Source organism: Phyllobates terribilis, unplaced genomic scaffold (genome assembly GCF_046119375.1).
Source record: "Phyllobates terribilis strain yellow unplaced genomic scaffold, ASM4611937v1 Scaffold_140__1_contigs__length_4765195, whole genome shotgun sequence".
NCBI lineage: Eukaryota > Metazoa > Chordata > Amphibia > Anura > Dendrobatidae > Phyllobates > Phyllobates terribilis.
This window is the reverse complement of record NW_027362900.1, coordinates 2,844,850-2,865,410: the sequence shown is the minus strand read 5'-3', so window position 1 is coordinate 2,865,410 and position 20,561 is coordinate 2,844,850. Positions and strand designations below refer to the sequence as shown.

Genomic DNA, 20,561 nt, shown 5'->3' with positions numbered 1-20,561 from the left:
TCCAAGTAGTGGACCCCATGTTTGGTTCTATTAAACTTCAAAAACTTATAAAAACCCATGCATGCGCCGTTCCAGCGGGGTCGGCATGTGTGTTCCCGGGGCTCATGTGAGGTTGTTACGTCATGGGTGCCCTGCGCCCAATCAACGCTGTTGTCACAGTCCCCACCTCCAGACAAATCGAACATCACAAAGGAGCCAGAGAGCAGCCACAACCAAAGGCTTCCTGTTGATGTTCAATACGTCCGAAGGCGGGGACAGTGAAACCGGCACTGATTTTGCGCAGGGCTCAAGTGATGTAACAACCTCATGTGAGCTCTGGGAACGCGAGTCCCGACACCGCTGGAACGGCGCTGGCACGGGATCTGAGTATGAGTGTTTTCATTTCAAGGAGGCCAAATATGGTACAATTTTCAGTTAAAACATTTCCAAAATTCTGAATATGAAAAAGGCTTCTCCTGCGTGTGAGTTCTCTGATGTTTATTAAGAGTTGATTTCCAAGTAAAACATTTCCCACATTTAGAACATAAAAAAGGCTTCGCCCCTGTGTGACTGCTCTGGTGACAAAGAGATTATTCCTTCACACAACATTCCTCATTATGAACAGGAAAAAGGCTTCTCCCCTGTGTGAATTCTCTGGTGCCTAACTAAATTTGATTTATCTACAAAACATTTCCCACATTCTGAACATGAAAAAGGCTTCTCCCCTGTGTGAGTTCTTTGATGTTTATTGAGAGTTAATTTCAGGGTAAAACATTTTCCACATACTGAACAGGAAAAAGGCTTCTCCCCTGTGTGGGTTCTTTGGTGGTTATTAAAGCTTGATTTGTGGTTAAAATATTTTCCACATTCTGAGCAGAAAAAAGGCTTCTCCCCTGTGTGAGTTCTCTGGTGGCTAACAAGATTTGTTTTCCGGGTAAAACATTTTCCACATTCTGAACATGAAAATGGCTTCTCCCCTGTGTGAGTTCTCTGATGCATAACAAAATCTGATTTCTGGCTAAAAAATTTCCCACATTCTGCACATGAAAATGACTTATACCCTGTGTGATTTCTTTGGTGGATAACAAGCTGTGCTTTCCGGTTAAAACATTTCCCACATTCTGAACATGAAAAAGGCTTCTCCCCTGTGTGAGTTCTTTGGTGACTAAAAAGAGATGATTTCTTCACAAAACATTTCCCGCATTCTGAACATGAAAAAGGCTTCTCCCCTGTGTGAATTCTCTGGTGCCTAACTAAATTTGATTTATCTACAAAACATTTCCCACATTCTGAACATGAAAAAGGCTTCTCCCCTGTGTGAGTTCTTTGATGTTTATTGAGAGTTAATTTCAGGGTAAAACATTTTCCACATTCTGAACAGGAAAAAGGCTTCTCCCCTTTGTGAATTCTCTGGTGCCCAACTAAATTTGATTTATCTACAAAACATTTCCCACATTCTGAACATGAAAAAGGCCTCTCCCCTGTGTGAGTTCTCTGGTGGCTAACAAGATGTGCTTTCTGGTTAAAACATTTCCCACATTCTGACCATAAAAAAGGCTTCTCCCCTGTGTGAGTTCTTTGGTGACTCACAAGAGCTGATTTATGGCTAAAACATTTCCCACATTCTGAACATGAAAATGACTTATCCCCTGTGTGATTTCTTTGGTGGATAACAAGATGTGCTTTCCGGTCAAAACATTTCCCACATTCTGAACATGAAAATGGCTTCTTCCCTGTGTGAATTCTCTGGTGGCTAACAAGATCTGTTTTCTGGTTAAAGCATTCCCCACATTTGGAACAAGAAAATCTATTCTCTGCTGGGTGAAGGTTTTGATATTTAAGAAAAGACTTTTCGAAGGGAAAACTATTTCCATATTCTGAAAGTGAAAATGTCTTCTTTGCTTTAGGAGCAATTTGTTTTTTAATGCTTATTTTGTGACTTTGATTTTCCTTAGTAGTCAGTAATGAATCATAAGACAGGACCTGTTTCAAAGGATCAGATGACAGATCTTTGCTGTGAAGGGATGATGGTATATCTGGAGTAATGGCATTCACTTCAATTGTATCATGTGGTATCTCAAGATCATTTGATGTAAAATTTGAAGATGTCCGCTGTCCCTCTGATCTCCTGGTACAGTCATCTGCCAAGAATAAAACCAATTATTATTTATGAATAAAAATATCCTTGAATATTATATTTTTGAAAATTTCTACTTAATGTCTGTGAAATGGCAAGTTATGTAAAATATTGAATTATTCACCAAGACAATGACAGTTCACAGCCTAATAGAAAACCTCATAGGATGAACCAGTGGAGCATGATGTGTAAAACTGTTTGTTCATTCTGTCTCCCAAATATGCAATATAAAGCCACCAAACAATGTTATGTAGTCAAAAATGATACCAATAAAAACTTCTACTCATCTCACAAAAAACAAGTCCCCACTCAGGTCCATCATCTGTCAATGGAAAACCAGAGGTTTCCACATTATTAGTGGCTCAAAGGCTCTTGAAAAGCAACATGGCTTCCATAAATCAATCCAGCAATAACCACTCTCCCAAAGTCAGATCTCCCCCTCACTTCTGAGCCTTGCAGTGCGCCCAAATCACACTCAGCATCCATGTATTTGGCATTACTATAGTGAGAAGAACCCACTTAATTTACGGTGTGTGTCTCCTGGAGCACAATCTAGGCACTATGTGTTGGGTAATAAAATGGCATATTTGCAATTTTCACTCTCCAACATCCACTGCATGCTAATTTCTGGAAAGTGCCTGTGGAGTCAAAATAGTCACTACTCCTATAGATTATTTCACTGAGGGTTATAATTTCCAAATTGGAGTCACTTTATGGGGATTTCTACTGCTCTAATTTTCTGCCATTTTGTCATATTAGAGCTTCTGCAAATGGTTTGTCCCATTTCATCTGGATTTGCTCTTGGGACATCTGCTTCTGTCACCAGGAGCCGCCTTATTCATCCTGCAGGCGGCGCTGGTGATGGAGGAGACGTCAGAACCAGAAGTTGTAGGTGGCGCAGGCTCTGACCAACCAGGAAGATTAGGGTGCCTGGGACCTGTAGTACCATCCAGTCTGCCAGTATGGGTGTGTGTGCTGTCCAGCTGGAGTAATCTGCTCCCTGCTTCAGCCAACTGGAAAGCACCGCACCCTACTAAAGCTGGAAGCATATTGCCGGAAGCTGCCAGATCCAGCCTTGTTCTCCTCTGGTTCAGTCCTGTGTGCTCAGCTCCCGGCTTGTGTATTTGTTTCCTGTTGTGATCCCGGCCCGTTTACTGACTACTCGTGTGTCTTCTGATTTTGTATTTTCTCTGCCCTCCTGGTTCTGACCCGGCTACCTGACTATTCTTCTTCCCATCTTACACCACAGAACAGCCTGTAAATTTAGATTCTGACATTTTGGAAAGGCAATGGAGACCTTATTTTTAAAGACTACCAGGGAATTGCAGACTCACATAAGTGAGGCAGGCCAATCCCACCACAAATCATACAAATAGAATAAAGAAAACACGTTACATCCCCAAATATCAACATATGTATGAGGGAAGAGCTCCAACACTAAATCAGAGTTGCACTCGTTTATGGTGGATCATTGGAGCTACTATGAGTCCTGACCAGGAGAGTAGAGAAAGTATTAATGCCCCCATTTCAGGAGAGATTGTGCAGTAATCTGAATTCTTTAGGATTGAAAACATAATGGAATTTATGACGTGGCGTGAATCCATGAAACCAGGGCTGGAGCCAACACATCTCCTGCAGGCGTGAATAAATGTATATTACAGCCATCAACCACGCACAGCTTAGACATACAGTGGGGGAAATAAGTATTTGATCCCTTGCTGTTTTTGTAAGTGTGCCCACTGACAAAGACATGAACAGTCTATAATTTTAAGGGTAGGTTAATTTTAACATTGAGAGATAGAATATCCACCCCCCCCCCCCCCAAAAAAAAAACAAAACAAGAAAATCACATTGTATAAATTAGATAATTTTTTTTTGGCATTTTGCAGTGAGAAATAAGTATTTGATCCCCTACAAACCATTATGAGTTCTGGCTCCTACAGACCAGTTAGATGCTCCTAATCAACTCGTTATCTGCATTAAAGACAGCAGCCGTACATAGTCACCTGTTTAAAAAGACTCCTGTCTACAGACTCAATTAATCAGTCAGACTCTAACCTCTACAACATGGGCAAGACCAAAGAGCTTTCTAAGGATGTCAGGGACTAGATCAAAGACCTGCACAAAGCTGGAAAGGGCTACAAAACCATAAGTAAGACGCTGGGCGAGAAGGAGACAACTGTTGGTGCAATAGTAAGAAAATGGAAGAAATACAAAATGACTGTCAATCAACATCGATCTGGGGCACCATGCAAAATCTCGCCTCGTGGGGTACCTTTGATCATGAGGAAGGTGAGAGATCAGCCTAAAACTACACAGGGGGAACTTGTTAATGATCTCAAGTCAGCTGGGACCACAGTCACCAAGAAAACCATTGGTAACACATTATGCCTTAAAGGTTTAAAATCCTGCCGCGCCCGCAAGGTCCCCCTGCTCAAGAAGGCACATGTGCAGGCCCATCTGAAGTTTGCCAATCAACACCTGGATGATTCTGTGGGTTATTGGGAGAAGGTGCTGTGGTCAGATGAGACAAAAATTGAGCTCTTACAAATTAACTCAACTCGCCGTGTTTGGAGGAAGAAGGATGAGTACAACTCTAAGAACATCGTCCCAACTGTGAAGCATGCTGGGGGAAACCTTATACTTCGTGGGTGCTTTTCTGCAAAGGGGACATGACGACTGCACCGTGCTGAAGGGAAGATGGATATGGTCATGTATTGCGAGATTTTGACCAAAAACCTCCTTCCCTCAGTAAGAGCAATGAATATGGGTCGTGGCTGAGTCTTCCAGCAAGGCAATGACCCAAAACGTACAACCAAGGCAACAAGAGAGTGGCTCATATGGGACCATATGAGCACATTCAGCAGCACAGAAGGGAGAGAAGGTAGACCAGCCAATAAGATATCAGGGTTCTAGGAAGCCAACAGCATCATTACCCTCCGATTTCTCTTACTGGCCCATCACATTATTTTTCTTCAACTGATTTTCTAACTTGTCAGCACATTCTACAAACGCTGTCATTTAGCTTTGTAGTTTACAGATCTGGGAACGTACCGGTCAGTGTCTTCTAATCCCAGGGGGTAGGTGGATCTCCCAGGTTGTAAGTTCTATAGAAAAGGGCTTTCAATGCTCAAAGCCATTGCAACAGTTTTCGGTGTAGGTCAATTTTGTGGTCTTGTGGCAAAATAGTCATCACATAATTGTTATACGGCTGGACTACACCACCGATAAAGCAGCCACAGCCAGTGACTGAGAAGAATCTGTGACTACTCTGCATTTAGTGGTTACTACTCACCTGGATAGTCATATGTAGGAGTCTCCTCTGTACACCGCTCATCATCCCTCACATATGTCTCTGTAGTATTAATATGGGTCAGATCTTCACTCTGAAAACAAATATTGTAAAAGTCACAAGACAGATGGAGAAGTCCCATCTATGATCAGCTCTAATCCTGCCATCTCCATCGTTCTCATTACACAAGTATAAAACATATAATACTGGTGGATAAAACAAGACTGAACACAAGACCTTCACAGTCGTCTACACATCATAGGGGAGATCTCATGACACCTTCTCTCCATCTACCTGATGATCCTGAGGAACATTGGGATCTTCTTGTTTACAGTCCTGTGGAGGAAGAGGACGGGGACATCTCTCTGGTGTTGTCCTCTTACCGGATAGATCTGCAGGAAACACATACAGGGACTGAATTCATTCTTTACATACAGATATTTATAGGCTGTGTGTATTTAGTCCTGTCTATTACCTGGTGATGTGAGGGGCTGGGGAACCTCCATCATGACGTCCTTGTACAGATCTTTGTGACCTTCTAAATACTCCCACTCCTTCATGGACAAATAGACAGCGACATCCTGACACCTTATAGGAACCTGACACATACAATGATACTGTCATCCCCCCTATCCCATCATAGCATTAATGTATAATGTCCCAGCATTCCCAGCAGTGTCACCTCTCCAGTCAGCAGCTCAATCATCTTGTAGGTGAGTTCTAGGATCTTCTGGTCATTGATGTAGTCATGTATCAGGGGGTGAGGTGGAGGCCCTGTGATTGGGCTCAGGGGTCTTCCCCATCCCTCAGACACAGGGGCCTGACAGCGCTCACTAGAGGTCTTCTTCACTACTGTGTAATCCTGATTATGGAAAGACACATTAATATATCTCCCTCCAGACATTTCCAGAGTCCTCACCTCTCCAGTTCTGTCCATCTGTTATTCCCATAGATAAGAATGATGTGACATCATCAGAATCTCTCACCTCTCCAGTAAGACGGAAAAGGATCTCTAGGGTGAGGTGTAATATTTTCTCTGCCATCATGTCTCTTACCCATCAAAGATGGACATGGACAATCAGGAAGATTCTCTTCTATAGAAAATCTTCACTGAGAGGATCCGATATTGTAGGGATCTGAATGAGAAGAAGGGGAGTCGATGTAACATCATACAATTACTGCAGATAATAAGGGGAAACATATGAGGGGATTTATTATTTTACAGTAGTTTTCTTCTTTACATCTACTAATAAAACCTATATATTTTAGGCTACACACAACAAGTAGGTTCTTCCTCGTCTCGGCAGCTGAATACGTTTCTCATAGACTCATCTTCCATAACGCTAATTTTCGTCTCATTTACAGACACTGGAATCGGCATTAGCAATACTGCAGGAGATATTCATTACACGTGACATGAAAAATAACTACTTCATAAAGAGGATGACATCATCTTCTACTACGGCTCTACAAACATATTTGGCCAGAGTTCTTCACTGACTACATCACCACCCGTCTATATGAATGTTTCCCGTCTTCCCCGGACTGTAATCTTCTATCACATTAGATCTCATGTCTGATTCACACACAGAAGTTTGAGGCATTTCTAAATCTTTTTTGTTTGTACAAACACCACAGAGAGAAATTATTTGATATCAAAGTCTCCATGTACAGTGTTTATGGGGTTTATTTCTGGCCTTAGGCTTTCCTATATTACAAGAAAAACACCAGAAAAAAGCAGATAATAAAATGTTTCAAAAGAAAATTGGCACCAACAATTCTGTGTAAAAAGAAAAAAACATGAAAAAAGCAAAAGACACATTTTATTTTTTAACACGTTAAAACATTTGATTTTTAAAAAATACTGTATTTTTCGGACAATAAGGCGCACCTAGGTTTTAGAGGAGGAATATAGAAAAAAAAATTAAGCAAAACATGTGGTCATGATGCACTGTTAAGGAAAGGGGGTCTGCTGACACTGTTATAGGGGCAATGTCCCCCAATTCTGTTAATATCCCCCATCCTGGTATATATGGCCCCCTCCTTCCTGTTATATGTGGCCCCCATCCCCATCTGCATGGCACCCCTCATTCCCATCCAGATATGAATGGAACCCCTAATCCCCATCCTGATATGCATGGCACCCCTCATCCTCATATGCATGGCACCCCAATCCCCCATCCTGGTGTGCATGGCACCCCTTGATCCATATCCTGGTATGCTAGGCACCCAAATACCCCATCCTGGTATGCATGGCACCCCAATCCCCCATCCTGGTATGCATGGCACCCCTTGATCCCCATCCTGGCATGCATGGCACCCCTCATCCTTGTATTCATGCCCCCCCTCATCCTGGTATGCACGGCACCCCTTGATCCCCATCCTGGTATGCTAGGCACCCCTCATCCTGGTATGCATGGTACCACTTATCCCTCTTCCTGATCTGCATTGCACCCCTCATCTCTCTTCATGATATGCATGGCACCCCTCATCCTAGTATGTATGGTACCCTTCATCCCTCTTCCTGATATGCATAGCACCCCTGATCCCCATCCTGGTATGCATGGCACCCCCTGATCCCCATCCTGGTATGCATGGCACCCCCTGATCCCCATCCTGGTATGCATGGCACCCCCTGATCCCCATCCTGGTATGCATGGCACCCTCTGATCCCCATCCTGGTATGCATGGCACCCCTGATCCCCATCCTGGTATGCTTGGCACCCTCTGATCCCCATCCTGGTATGCTTGGCACCCCCTGATTCCCATCACGCTGCACACACAAAAATAAACAATTATACTCACCTCCTCTCTCCTCCAGCGCTGCGTCCTGCTCGGTTGCCGACACTCTCACTGTGTGAGCCGTGCATGGCATTACTGCCATGCGCCGTCACACAGTGTGAGATGCTGTGCCGGAATAGTCACTGCTCCCCGCGCCAGAACTGTGTGCTTGGGGAGCAGTTACCATTCACTCTCCTTAATAGCATGCACACTGTACCCGCAGCGCGGCTCCTGCTGCCACTCTGCGGTCTGTGTGCCCGATGTTAGAGACCATGAATATGCACTACAACCCATGGGAGTGGATTCTAGTGAATATTCATGATCTTTAAAAGCAGACCGTAGAACAGCAGCAGGAGCCGCGCTGCGGCTACAGTGTGCAAGCTATTAAGGAAAATTAATATTAATTGCTCTCCACGCCCATAGGCATGGGGAGCAGTGCATATTCATATTCTTTAGCAGCGGGCACAGCGTAGGCTGCAGCAGGCGGCTGCTGCCTCCTGTGCTCCGCTCATCCCCCGCTGCCGCTCCCCCCACAGCCCACAGCCATAGGTATAGAGTACGGGGCACAGTTCAGACTATAAAACGCGCTTTCCTCCAAAATTTTGGTGGAAAAAGGTGCGTCTTATAGTCTGAAAAATACGGTAACTCTTGAGCACCAGAATATCGATGAACACCGCAGAGATGGCACAGGTGCAGCGGCACCTAATAATGGTGTCTGGGCCTGCAATGTATGAAAGTCTATTAGGTCGGGCAAGAGGAAGCGTCCAATAAGTTACGTTTTAACACCCCTATACACACAAAGAGTAAAGTGGCATGAAAGCACTGATTTTGGGTGGTTTGATCGACTATATAAAGTATTTGGGGGCCTCCTGACAGATGATATCAAGGTAGAGAAGGATCTGGCATCATGAATTTCAGAGGCTAATCCGTTTGTTCTTCCTGTAGATAATCCTCACCTAGAGGAGTCTGGAGGCGACTCTCTCATACAGACAACAGGAAAGCTGGAATATTTCTGTGTATGGGGGAGTCGGGAGAGATAGCCAACTGCGAAATGACGGTTCAGCCAACACTTATCTCATGTGTATGGGGCAATTAGTATTACACTGACAGGCAGTGACAATACACCGCACTACAGTAGTGCAGTGCATGACCTGAATATTCAGAGGCTTGTATGCTGTATGATTGCACTAATCAGAGTTGTTTAAAAAATGTTTAAAGTGAAAAAAAAATCAGTTTTAGCAACAAGAAATATCCGTAACATTGTGCAATGAGTCTGTTATCCCTATGTTAATTAACTCACGTCCATAATAACTATATTATACTCAATTATCCTATACACATTCTATACACAGTGGCGTAGATAGAAATCACAGATCCCATAGTTGATGGGAGGTATGTATCACTGAGGTGGTTGTTCTCTGTGATATAAACCATAAGCATTGCTCTAGTGCACATAGTAGTAAGAGGCTTGTTTGTGCATCCAGGTCAGGTTTACGGGCAGCCGAACAGATGTGCGGGTCTGGCTGCCCGCACACCCTACCCCTGGGTGTAGTTCACATTGTAAAATGTATTCTGTTTCTCTCACACATGGTCTGTGTGTGGACGTAAGAAGGCCTCCTGCGTGATGTCTCAAGACTGAGCTGGTATACTGGATGCTATCCAGCCTGTGTGACCTGGACTGTTTCTAAAGTGCCATTGTTGGAACTGTTTACTTTGTTTTGCCTGCATTGAAAGGCTGTTTATTTTCTTTCCTTGTGGCATGGTTTATGAAGCACGAATAAGCTAGCCTGGATGTTTAAATAGAAACTGTTCCTGTGATACCTCACCACACACCCAAGTGAGTAGTGTTACCACATTTGGTGTTAGAATTGCGGGCAGCATTCTCAGGGAACATGTGTGACTGCTACAGAGGTGCTGCATTTCCTGGGTGAAGGGAGCCATAAGCCAGAGAGCAATGTCAGACAGCATGGAGGACCTGATTAAACACCTGGTGCAAGCCCAGCAGCAGTAGCACCAACAACAGTAGCTGGCACAATAGGAGACAAATAAGCTGCTTATGCAACAGATCCAGCAACAGCAGCACCTAAAACAGCAGCATCAGTTTGAATTGCTCGCAGAGGCGGTTTGTGGCACGGCGGCAGCTCCAACTCCAAGGTCAGCTGATAATTATTCCATCCGTAAGGCTGTGAGGAGAGTTTTGGAGAAAATGACCCCGGGTGACGACATTGATACCTTTTTGAAAGTTTTTGAAAGGGTCGCCGAGAGGAAGAAAGCAGTGAGAGCAATGGGTGGAAAAGCTGGCACCTTACTTACCAGGGGAGCCCCAGAAGGCGTTCTATGACTTAGCCTTACAAGATGCCAAAGAATATGTGAAACTGAAAACTGAAATTTTGGTGAGCCTGTGAGCGACAATGACTGTCAGGCCACAACGGGTTCAACGCTGGGCGTACCACCGAGACAAACCCCCTTGCTCCCACATGTTTGATCTGCTGCATCTGGCCCAAAAATGGTTGCAGCTGGAGTCCTATACCCCTGCACATATGGCAGAGCATCCTGTGTGATGTCTCAAGACTGAGCTGGTATACTGAATGCTATACAGCCTGTGTGTTCTGGGCTATTTCTAAAGTACCATTGCTGGAACTGTTTACTTTGTTTTGCCTGCACTGAACGGCTGTTTATTTCCTTTCCTTGTGGCATGGTTTATGAAGCACCAATAAACCAGCCTGGACATTTAAATAGAAACAGTTCCTCTGATACCTCAACACGCACCCAAGTGACCAAAGATAGGGGGAACTGGTCTCAGTAAGTGCTCTTCAACAACCATATAACCCAAAAGAGGAAAAGGAATCAGGAGAGTGTCAAGATGAAATTATAATTTTATTACAGAAAAGGTATAAAAACAGGCAATTTCCAATGGAATAAAATAAAAGGAGGAAGACGCTGACACCAAGTACTACATAAATCAGGGAGTATACGTCAGTAAGGCAGGGAACTGTGTGTCATAGACGGAGAACCAGGGTCTAAAGAATAATCGATATTAAGTAGGCAAAGCCTAATGCAAATGCAACATGGTTCCTCAAACAGTACACCCAAAAGGATCACAATAGGTACACAACACGATCCTATAAGATAATAAAGTGCCAATGCATCAATTAGGGAAGCAGCAATACATGTAACGTGCTTAGTGCATCATAAAGACAGTAATGTATATAACCCAAGCTCCTACACTAGAAATGCTCGCAAGGTGGCTATAGAACAGGGGTCTCAAACTCGGCTGGGTATATGGGCCGCACATGGAAAAAATTTGAATTTGGGGGGCCGCATTCTTTGTTCAATGTGACATTTTTAGTGATACCATTTTTTTTGCATACACCTTTTGAACATTTTTGCCGTGTTTATTTTTTTATGGCTTGGGTCGTTATGGATGTGGCGATAATAAACGTGCACTTTTTTGTGTTTACTTTAGTTTACATATAAAACAGCATTTTTAGTGCCCAATATTTTTTCATGCTTTATTTTATTTTTTATTTTTTTTACAATTTTATTTCCCCCAATTGGCCACATACAGTAATATTGTCTTACAATTAGCATCATATAGTAATAATGGAAAACATCTTGTAGTAATGTTCCCCATCCAAGTCCCCATCTTGTACTAATGTGCCCCATCCAGGTCCCCATCCTGTGGCTATGTGCCCCATCCAGGTCCCCATCCTGTGGCTATGTGCCCCATCCAGGTCCCCATCCTGTGGCTATGTGTCCCATCCAGGTCCCCATCTTGTGGCTATGTACCCCATCCAGGTCTCCATCTTGTGGCTATGTGCCCCATCCAGGTCCCCATCCTGTGGCTATGTGCCCCATCCAGGTCCCCATCCTGTGGCTATGTGCCCCATCCAGGTCCCCATCCTGTGGCTATGTGTCCCATCCAGGTCCCCATCTTGTGGCTATGTACCCCATCCAGGTCTCCATCTTGTGGCTATGTGCCCCATCCAGGTCCCCATCCTGTGGCTATGTGCCCCATCCAGGTCCCCATCCTGTGGCTATGTGCCCCATCCAGGTCCCCATCCTGTGGCTATGTGTCCCATCCAGGTCCCCATCTTGTGGCTATGTACCCCATCCAGGTCTCCATCTTGTGGCTATGTACCCCATCCAGGTCCCCATCCTGTGGCTATGTGTCCCATCCAGGTCCCCATCCTGTGGCTATGTGTCCCATCCAGGTCCCCATCCTGTGGCTATGTGTCCCATCCAGGTCCCCATCTTGTGGCTATGTACCCCATCCAGGTCCCCATCTTGTGGCTATGTACCCCATCCAGGTCTCCATCTTGTGGCTATGTACCCCATCCAGGTCCCCATCCTGTGGCTATGTACCCCATCCAGGTCTCCATCTTGTGGCTATGTACCCCATCCAGGTCCCCATCTTTTGGCAATGTTCCCCATCCTGGCGCCCATCTTGTACTAATGTGCCTCATCCAGGTCCCCATCTTGTGGCTATGTGCCCCATCCAGGTCCCCTCTTGTGGCTATGTGCCCCATCCAGGTCCCCTCTTGTGGCTATGTGCCCCATCCAGGTCCCCTCTTGTGGCTATGTGCCCCATCCAGGTCCCCTCTTGTGGCTATGTGCCCCATCCAGGTCCCCATCCTGTGGCTATGTGCCCCATCCAGGTCCCCATCCTGTGGCTATGTGCCCCATCCAGGTCCCCTCTTGTGGCTATGTGCCCCATCCAGGTCCCCATCCTGTGGCTATGTGCCCCATCCAGGTCCCCTCTTGTGGCTATGTGCCCCATCCAGGTCCCCTCTTGTGGCTATGTGCCCCATCCAGGTCCCCTCTTGTGGCTATGTGCCCCATCCAGGTCCCCTCTTGTGGCTATGTGCCCCATCCAGGTCCCCTCTTGTGGCTATGTGCCCCATCCAGGTCCCCTCTTGTGGCTATGTGCCCCATCCAGGTCCCCTCTTGTGGCTATGTGCCCCATCCAGGTCCCCTCTTGTGGCTATGTGCCCCATCCAGGTCCCCATCTTGTGGCTATGTGCCCCATCCAGGTCCCCATCCTGTGGCTATGTGCCCCATCCAGGTCCCCTCTTGTGGCTATGTGCCCCATCCAGGTCCCCATCCTGTGGCTATGTTTTCCCTGTGCTGTTCTTCACACACATAAAATAGAAAAAAAAGATGATTCTCACCTATCCTCCGTTCCCTCGGCGTCCTTCCTGCAGATGTGGCCCGCAGGCACCACAGAGTCAGACCCCTTGACGATCCCGACCTGGTTCAGGAGGAGCCGCCGACAGCAGCGCTGCATTGCCGCACAGAGACTGTCTCCCAGCACAGCATTTCCAATGTCAGCCGCCGGCCAATCAGAGGCCAGCAGCTGACATCTGCATATGGCAATGACGTCATACTCGCTGCGCTGACACGCAGATATCAGCTGCTGGCCTCTGATTGGCCGCCGGCTGGCATTGGAAATGCAGTGCTGGGAAACAGTCTCTGTGCGGCAATTCAGCGCTGCTGTCGGCGGCTCCTCCTGGACAAGGTCGGGATCATCAAGGGGTCTGTGCCTGCGGGCCGCATAAAGCAGCCTCAGGGGCCGCATGCGGCCCGCGGGCCGCGTGTTTGAGACCCCTGCTATAGAAGATGTACACAATAGCTATATATGGATAATCCAGTCCTAAAGCAGTTTATAAAGTACATGTGCATAGCTCAAATAGCAATATCAGTAATGGCCACATCTAAGATAGCACCAAAGGTAAATGTATACATAGGCTGCTGTACAGATCTAGTATGTTAGCAATATGATGATTGAGGGATCAAGAGATTAATAGATATATGTGTGTCCAAAACAGATCAGACAGTTCTTGGGGTTGTACTCATCCTTCATCGTCCTCGAAACATGGCGAATGGAGTGGATACCAAAAAGTTCTATATTGGTCTCATCTGACCACATGACCTTCTCACATGCCTCCTCTGGATTATCCAGATGGTTATTGGTAAACTTCAAACGGGCTTAGACATGTGCGTTATCAGGGGGACCTTGCGTGCCCTGCAGGATTTTAATCCATGACGGCGCAGTGTGTTACTAACAGTAATGTTTGAGACTGTGGTCCCAGCTCTCTTCAGGTCATTGGTCAGGTCCTCCCATGTAGTTCTGGGCTGATTTCTGACCTTTCTCAAGCCTATCCCAGCCTTGTGCAGGTGTACAATTTTTTCTTTGGTGTACTTAGACAGCGCTTCGGTCTTGCCATAGAGGAGAGGTTGAAGTGTAATTGATTGTTTGGACAGGTGTCTTTTATTCAGATAACGAGTTCAAACAGGTGCAATTAATACAGGTAATGAGTGCAGAGTAGGAGGCTTCTTAAAGAAAAACTAACAGGTCTGTGAAACAGAATTCTTTCTGGTGGGTAAGTGATCAAATACTTATTTCATGCAATAAAGTGCAATTTAATTATTTAAAAATCATACAAAGTGATTTTCTGTTTTTTTTATTTTTAGATTCTGTCTCTCACAGTTGAAGTATACCTACGTTAAAAATTACAAATTATAGACTTCTCTATTCTTTGTAGGTGGGAAAACTTGCAAAATCGGCAGTGTATCAAATACTTATTTTCCCCACTGCATGCATGCATGTATATATACAAACTGTGGGGTTTAGTACTCACTCGGCTGCGGTTGAGGTAGGCACAAGGCGCGTTTTCATTAGAAATCCAGGTTGGTATATTTTGCTTGCATCAGACCTTCCAAGACCTGAATTGGAGGTAAGTTAGCAGCTGATCTCACCCAACTCTTTCAGCTGCTCTTAAAACCCAGCCCCATAATCCGGGCCCATTAAACACTTCTCAGCAATATGTGTGCTGGAGCCTGCTTTTCAAAATCCTACATCCCTGAGGTTGGGCACCTCGGGGACATATACCTCCCATCCACGACCTGTCCGGCTGCAACCTTACATACCCCCCTTCTGCACAAACCGGGGGGCTTGGCACCTTCTGCCAACATACAATAGACCCTTGATAGGGCATCAGCATTCCCATGTTGTTTCCCAGGCCTATGCTCCACCTGAAAACTAAAATCCTAACACATGGTAATGAGCTATGTCTAACACACTGCGTCTATAGGGCCCTGGCACCGACAACTGCTCTATTACCTGAACCCTTGGCTTGGTTACTCTGTACAGCAAATCCCCATTCACAGCAAAATGAGGGAACCGACTGTCGGCCCCCGGCTCCTGAGGCACTCCATTTAACACGGTAACATTTTTCAGAGTTAAGCCCCTGAGTTGGGGGGTTCCGAAGTTTCCCTCGGACACTTCCAGCTCAGGGATATTGGCTTCAGGGGACGCAGTCTCATCCTCATCGCCAACAAACAAACACATGGGAAACTCGTCTGTTACGGCCTGTGGTGAGGTTTCTTCAGGAGTGATCTGGCGGTGGTCCGAGCAACCAGGTGTCCCCGCTTTCCCCTACATGTCCCAGAATAATGCAAAGTCCCGTCCGATTATTATCGGGTGCAGCAAGTCTTTAATGACCCCCACTTCCTGAGCTGTGGTGCCACAGTCCGTGTTTACATCCACCCGAGCTACAGGGTAGTTTTTAGCATCCCCATGGATACACTGGACACCCACCACCTTCCCAGGAACCAACCGATGAATGAGTGTGGCCCTTATCAGGGTCATCAAACTTCCTGAGTCCAACAGTCCAGACACTTGCACCACTTTTACGGACACTGAGCACGCCTGAGGGCCCTCGCCATGTTGAGGAACCGCGCTGCAGGCGGGGTAGGCCAAATAGGAGCAACGCCAGCCTATGTTGTAGTCCATTGGCGCAGAGTTCATGGGACACCGGGCAGCTATATGGTCAAAGATATGACACCTCCAACAGAGGATGGTATGGGACTGATTACCCAGCTGTGATTCAGCAACCTCCTGGGACTTTGGACGCCCACCCAGTGAGGATTTAGTCCCCTTCTTTTGGGAGCCATCCCCCCCTTTGTGAACCCCAGAAAGGTGACCTAACCCCGGCTTGATCAGTCAGGGCGCCCTCTACCGCCCGGTACCTCTCCACTAGGCCCACCAGGTCATCTGTATTTTGGGGATCTCTCTGGGCAACCCAGGACTGAATCGACTTCTGCAGAGAGTGGATAAACCAATCTATGACCACTCTCTCGACTATCTAGGCTGGGGAACAAGTCTCTGGCTGTAGCCACTTCTGAACCACGTGCAGAAGGTCACACATTTGTGACCGGGGAGGTTTGTCCCTGTGGAAGTCCCAGAGGTGGACTTGCTGTGCCCTGACTGCCAGTGTTACGCCCAGCCGCGCCAGGATCTCAGACTTAAGTTTGCTATATTCCTTAGCGTCTTGCAGGGCCAAATCAACGTGGTACGCCTTCTGTGGTTCCCCTGTCAGATATGGCGCTAGAACCTCCGCCCACTGCTCCGGTGGTAGTCTCTCTCTGAAACACAGCCAGGAACATGAAACGTCATCCCCCGGAGACATCTTTTGCAACGCCCCTCTCACAGTTTTCCTCACCTGGGTCTCGTCACTTCATCACCTAAGTTGGAAGAGTGGCTACAACAGATCCCAGGAGCAACATCTGAACACTCTGTCCAGAAAAGAGCAGTACTGGGGACAAGTAAGATCATGCGCAGAACCCTCCAACTCCCAGAAGTTATCAGCTCCTCCGTGCTGCCGGACAACTGTTGTTGGCTGGCGGCCTTCACCCAGGACATATACGGTTTCCTGTAGCAGTCACACTGCCTCTTGGGATTCGTGCGTTTGCTTCTAGCACCAATTGTAGGGTTTAGTATTCACTCAGCTGCGGTTGAGGTAGGCACAGGGAGCGTTTTCATTAGAAATCCAGGATGGTTTATTTTGCTTGCATAAACCGCTCAGGACACAAACACAAAATATCCTTTTCCTGGCACAAAACAAGGTATAACAAAACAAAACTCAAAAATAACAAGTCCATACAGAACGGCCACAGACGTTTAAATGAAGTCCTTTTCTCTGCCTTCAGCAGAGTCTGATCAGCACATGCAAGGTCTGCTCACCTTGCAAAACACACAGACAGACTGAGACAGACACAGCTGTCTTAAATCAGTCCTTCCAAAATCTGGACTGGAGGTAAGTGAGCAGCTGATCCCACCCAGGTCTCTCTGCTGTTCATAAAACCCGGGCCTATTAAAAACCTCTCAGCACTATGTGTGCTGGAGCCTGCTTTTCTGAGTTCTACATCACCGAGGCTTGGCACCTTGAGGACACGACCTGTCCAGCTTACAACACACACACACACACACACACACACACACACACACACACACACACACACACACACACACACACATATACATATATATACACTGCTCAAAAACATAAAGGGAACACTCAAATAACATCCTAGATCTGAATGAATGAAATATTCTCATTGAATACTTTGTTCTGTACAACGCTGAATGTGCTGACAACAAAATCACACAAAAATCATCAATGGAAATCAAATTTATTAACCAATGGAAGCCTAGATTTCGAGTCACCCCCAAAATTAAAGTGGAAAAACACACTACAGGCTGATCCAACTTTGATGTAATGCCCTTAAAACAAATCAAAATGAGTCTCAGTATTGTGTGTGTCCTCCACGTGCCTGTATGACCTCCCTACAACGCCTGGGCATGCTCCTGATGAGGCTGAGTATTGTGTGTGGCCTCCACGTGCCTGTATGACCTCCCTACAATGCCTGGTCATGCTCCTGATGAGGTTGTGGATGGTCTCCTGTGGGATCTCCTCCCAGACCTGGACTAAAGCATCCGCCAACTCCTGGACAGTCTGTGGTGCAACGTGACGTTGGTGGATAGAGCAAGATATGATGTCCCAGATGTGCTCAATCGGATTCAGGTCTGGGGAACGGGCAGGCCAGTCCATAGCTTCAATGTCTTCATCTTGCAGGAACTGCTGACACACTCCAGCCACATGAGGTCTGGCATTGTCCTGCATTAGGAGGAACCCAGGGCCAACCGCACCAGCATATGGTCTCACAAGGAGTCTCAGGATCTCATTTCGGTACCTAATGGCAGTCAGGCTACCTCTGGCGAGCACATGGAGGGCTGTGCGGCGTCTCCCGACTATGTCACATGTGCTCAGTGTGAACCTGCTTTCATCTGTGAAGAGCACAGGGCGCCAGTGGCGACTTTGCCAATCCTGGTGTTCTGTGGCAAATGCCAAGCATCCTGCACAACCCCAAGCTGTGGACGTCAGGCCCTCATACTACCCTCATGGAGTCGGTTTCTAACAGTTTGTGCAGACATATGCACATTTGTGGCCTGCTGGAGGTCATTTTGTAGGGCTCTGGCATTTTAAGGGTAGGTTAATTTTAACATTGAAAAATAGAATATCCCAAAAAAAAAAAAAGAAAGAAAATCACATTGTATAAATTAGATGAATTTATTTGCATTTTGCAGTGAGAAATAAGTATTTGATTCCTCTGGCAAACAACACTTAATGATTGGTGGCAAAACCCTTGTTGGCAAGCACAGCAGTCAGATGTTTTTTGTAGTTGATGATGAGGGATGCGCACATGTCGGGAGGAATTTTGGTCCACTCCTCTTTGCAGATCTTCTCAAAATCATTCAGATTTTGAGGCTGTCGCTTGGCAACTCGGAGCTTCAACTCCTTCCATAAAGTTTTCTATGGGATTATGGTCTGGAGACTGGCTAGGCCACTCCATGACCTTAATGTGCTTCTTTTTGAGCCACTCCTTTGTTGCCTTGGCTGTATGTTTTGGGTCATTGTCTTGTTGGAAGACCCAGCCACGACAAATTTTTAATGTCCTGGCGAAGGGAAGGAGGTTGTCACTCAGGATTTTACGGTACATGGCTCCATCCATTCTCCCATTGATGCAGTGAAGTAGTCCTGTGCCCTTAGCAGAGAAACACTCCCAAAACAAAACACTTCCACCTCCATGCTTGACAGTGGGGATGGTGTTCTTTGGGTCATAGGCAGCATTTCTCTTCCTCCAAACACGGCGAGTTTAGTTAATGCTAAAGAGCTCAATTTTTGTCTCATCTGACCACAGTACCTTCTCCCAATAACTCACAGAATCATCCAGGTGTTCTTTGGCAAACTTCAGACGGGCCTGCACATGTGCCTTCTTGAGCAGGGGGACCTTGCGGGCACTGCAGGATTTTAAACCTTTAAGGCATAATGTGATACCAATGGTTTTCTTGGTGACTGTGGTCCCAGCTACCTTGAGATCATTAACAAGTTCCCCCAGTGTAGTTTTAGGCTGATCTCTCTCCTTCCTCATGATCAAGGATACCACATGATGTGAGATTTTGCATGGTGCCCCAGGTCAATGTCGATTGACAGTCATTTTGCATTGCTTCCATTTTCTTACTATTGCACCAACAGTTGTCTTCTTCTCACCCAGTGTCTTACTTATGGTTTTGTAGCCCATTCCAGCTTTGTGCAGGTCTACGTTCTTGTCCCTGACATCCTTAGAAAGCGCTTTGATCTTGCCCATGTTGCAGAGGTTAGAGTCTGACTGATTAATTGAGTCTGTGGACAGGAGTCTATTACACAGGTGACTATGTAAGACAATTGTCTTTAATGTAGATAACGAGTTGATTAGGAGCGTCTAACTGGTCTGTAGGAGCCTGAATTCAATGGTTTGTAGGGAATCAAATACTTATTTCTTACTGCAAAATGCAAATACATTTATCTAATTTATACAATGTTAAAATTAACCTACCCTTAAAATTATAGACTGTTCATGTCTGTCAGTGGGCAAACTTACAAATACAGCAAGGGATCAAATAATTATTTCCTCCACTGTAGCTCATCACCCCAAGAACACCATCCCCACAGTGAAACATGGTGATGCCAGCATCATGCTGTGGGGATGTTTTTCAGCAGCAGGGACATGGAAAATGGTCCGAGTCAAAGGGAACATGGATGGTGCAAAATACAGGGATTTTATTGAGCAAAACCTGTTTCAGTCTGTCAGTGATTTGAGACTGGGATGGAGGCTCACCTTCCAACAAGACAATGACCCAACACATACTACTAAAGCAACACTCGAGTGGTTTAAGGGGAAACGTGTATATATTTTGGAGCATTCTAGTCAAAGCCAAGACCTTAATCCAATTGAGAATCTGTGGTCAGACTTGAAGATTGCTGTTAAGGACAGGAGAGTGGTAGACTGCTACCACTCTCCTGTCCTTAACAGCACTGCTGAGGAAATGGCACGTGTGCCCATTGGGAGGGCTCTGTGGGCCCCCTACGGTACATGTGCCATAGGTTCACAACCACTGGCATAGAACATCCATCCATCCCTGGGCTACAAGACAAGACCTTAGTCTCGATCCTATCCCTTTGACGACATTCCACAAAACTCCTGACTAAA

General features: G+C 46.0%; 1 protein-coding gene across 3 annotated transcripts in view; it reads right to left on the bottom strand.

Annotated features, from left to right (window-relative positions):
- Positions 1–459: 459 nt before the first annotated feature.
- Positions 460–20,561, bottom strand: part of LOC141205556 (uncharacterized) — a 116,458-nt gene continuing 96,356 nt past the window's right edge. The window contains exons 1-6 of one of the 3 annotated variants that reach the window (XM_073664124.1): positions 6,395–6,469; positions 6,091–6,270; positions 5,884–6,007; positions 5,703–5,800; positions 5,412–5,502; positions 460–2,120 (exon numbers count right to left, since the gene is read on the bottom strand). In XM_073664124.1, the coding sequence (XP_073520225.1) occupies positions 595–2,120; positions 5,412–5,502; positions 5,703–5,800; positions 5,884–6,007; positions 6,091–6,270; positions 6,395–6,454 (2,079 nt within the window). In that variant the 5' untranslated portion in view covers positions 6,455–6,469 and the 3' untranslated portion in view covers positions 460–594. Of the gene's footprint in view, positions 2,121–5,411; positions 5,503–5,702; positions 5,801–5,883; positions 6,008–6,090; positions 6,271–6,394; positions 6,470–20,561 lie in introns of those variants that run through there. The other 2 variants (XM_073664126.1, XM_073664125.1) reach the window with 2 other exon arrangements.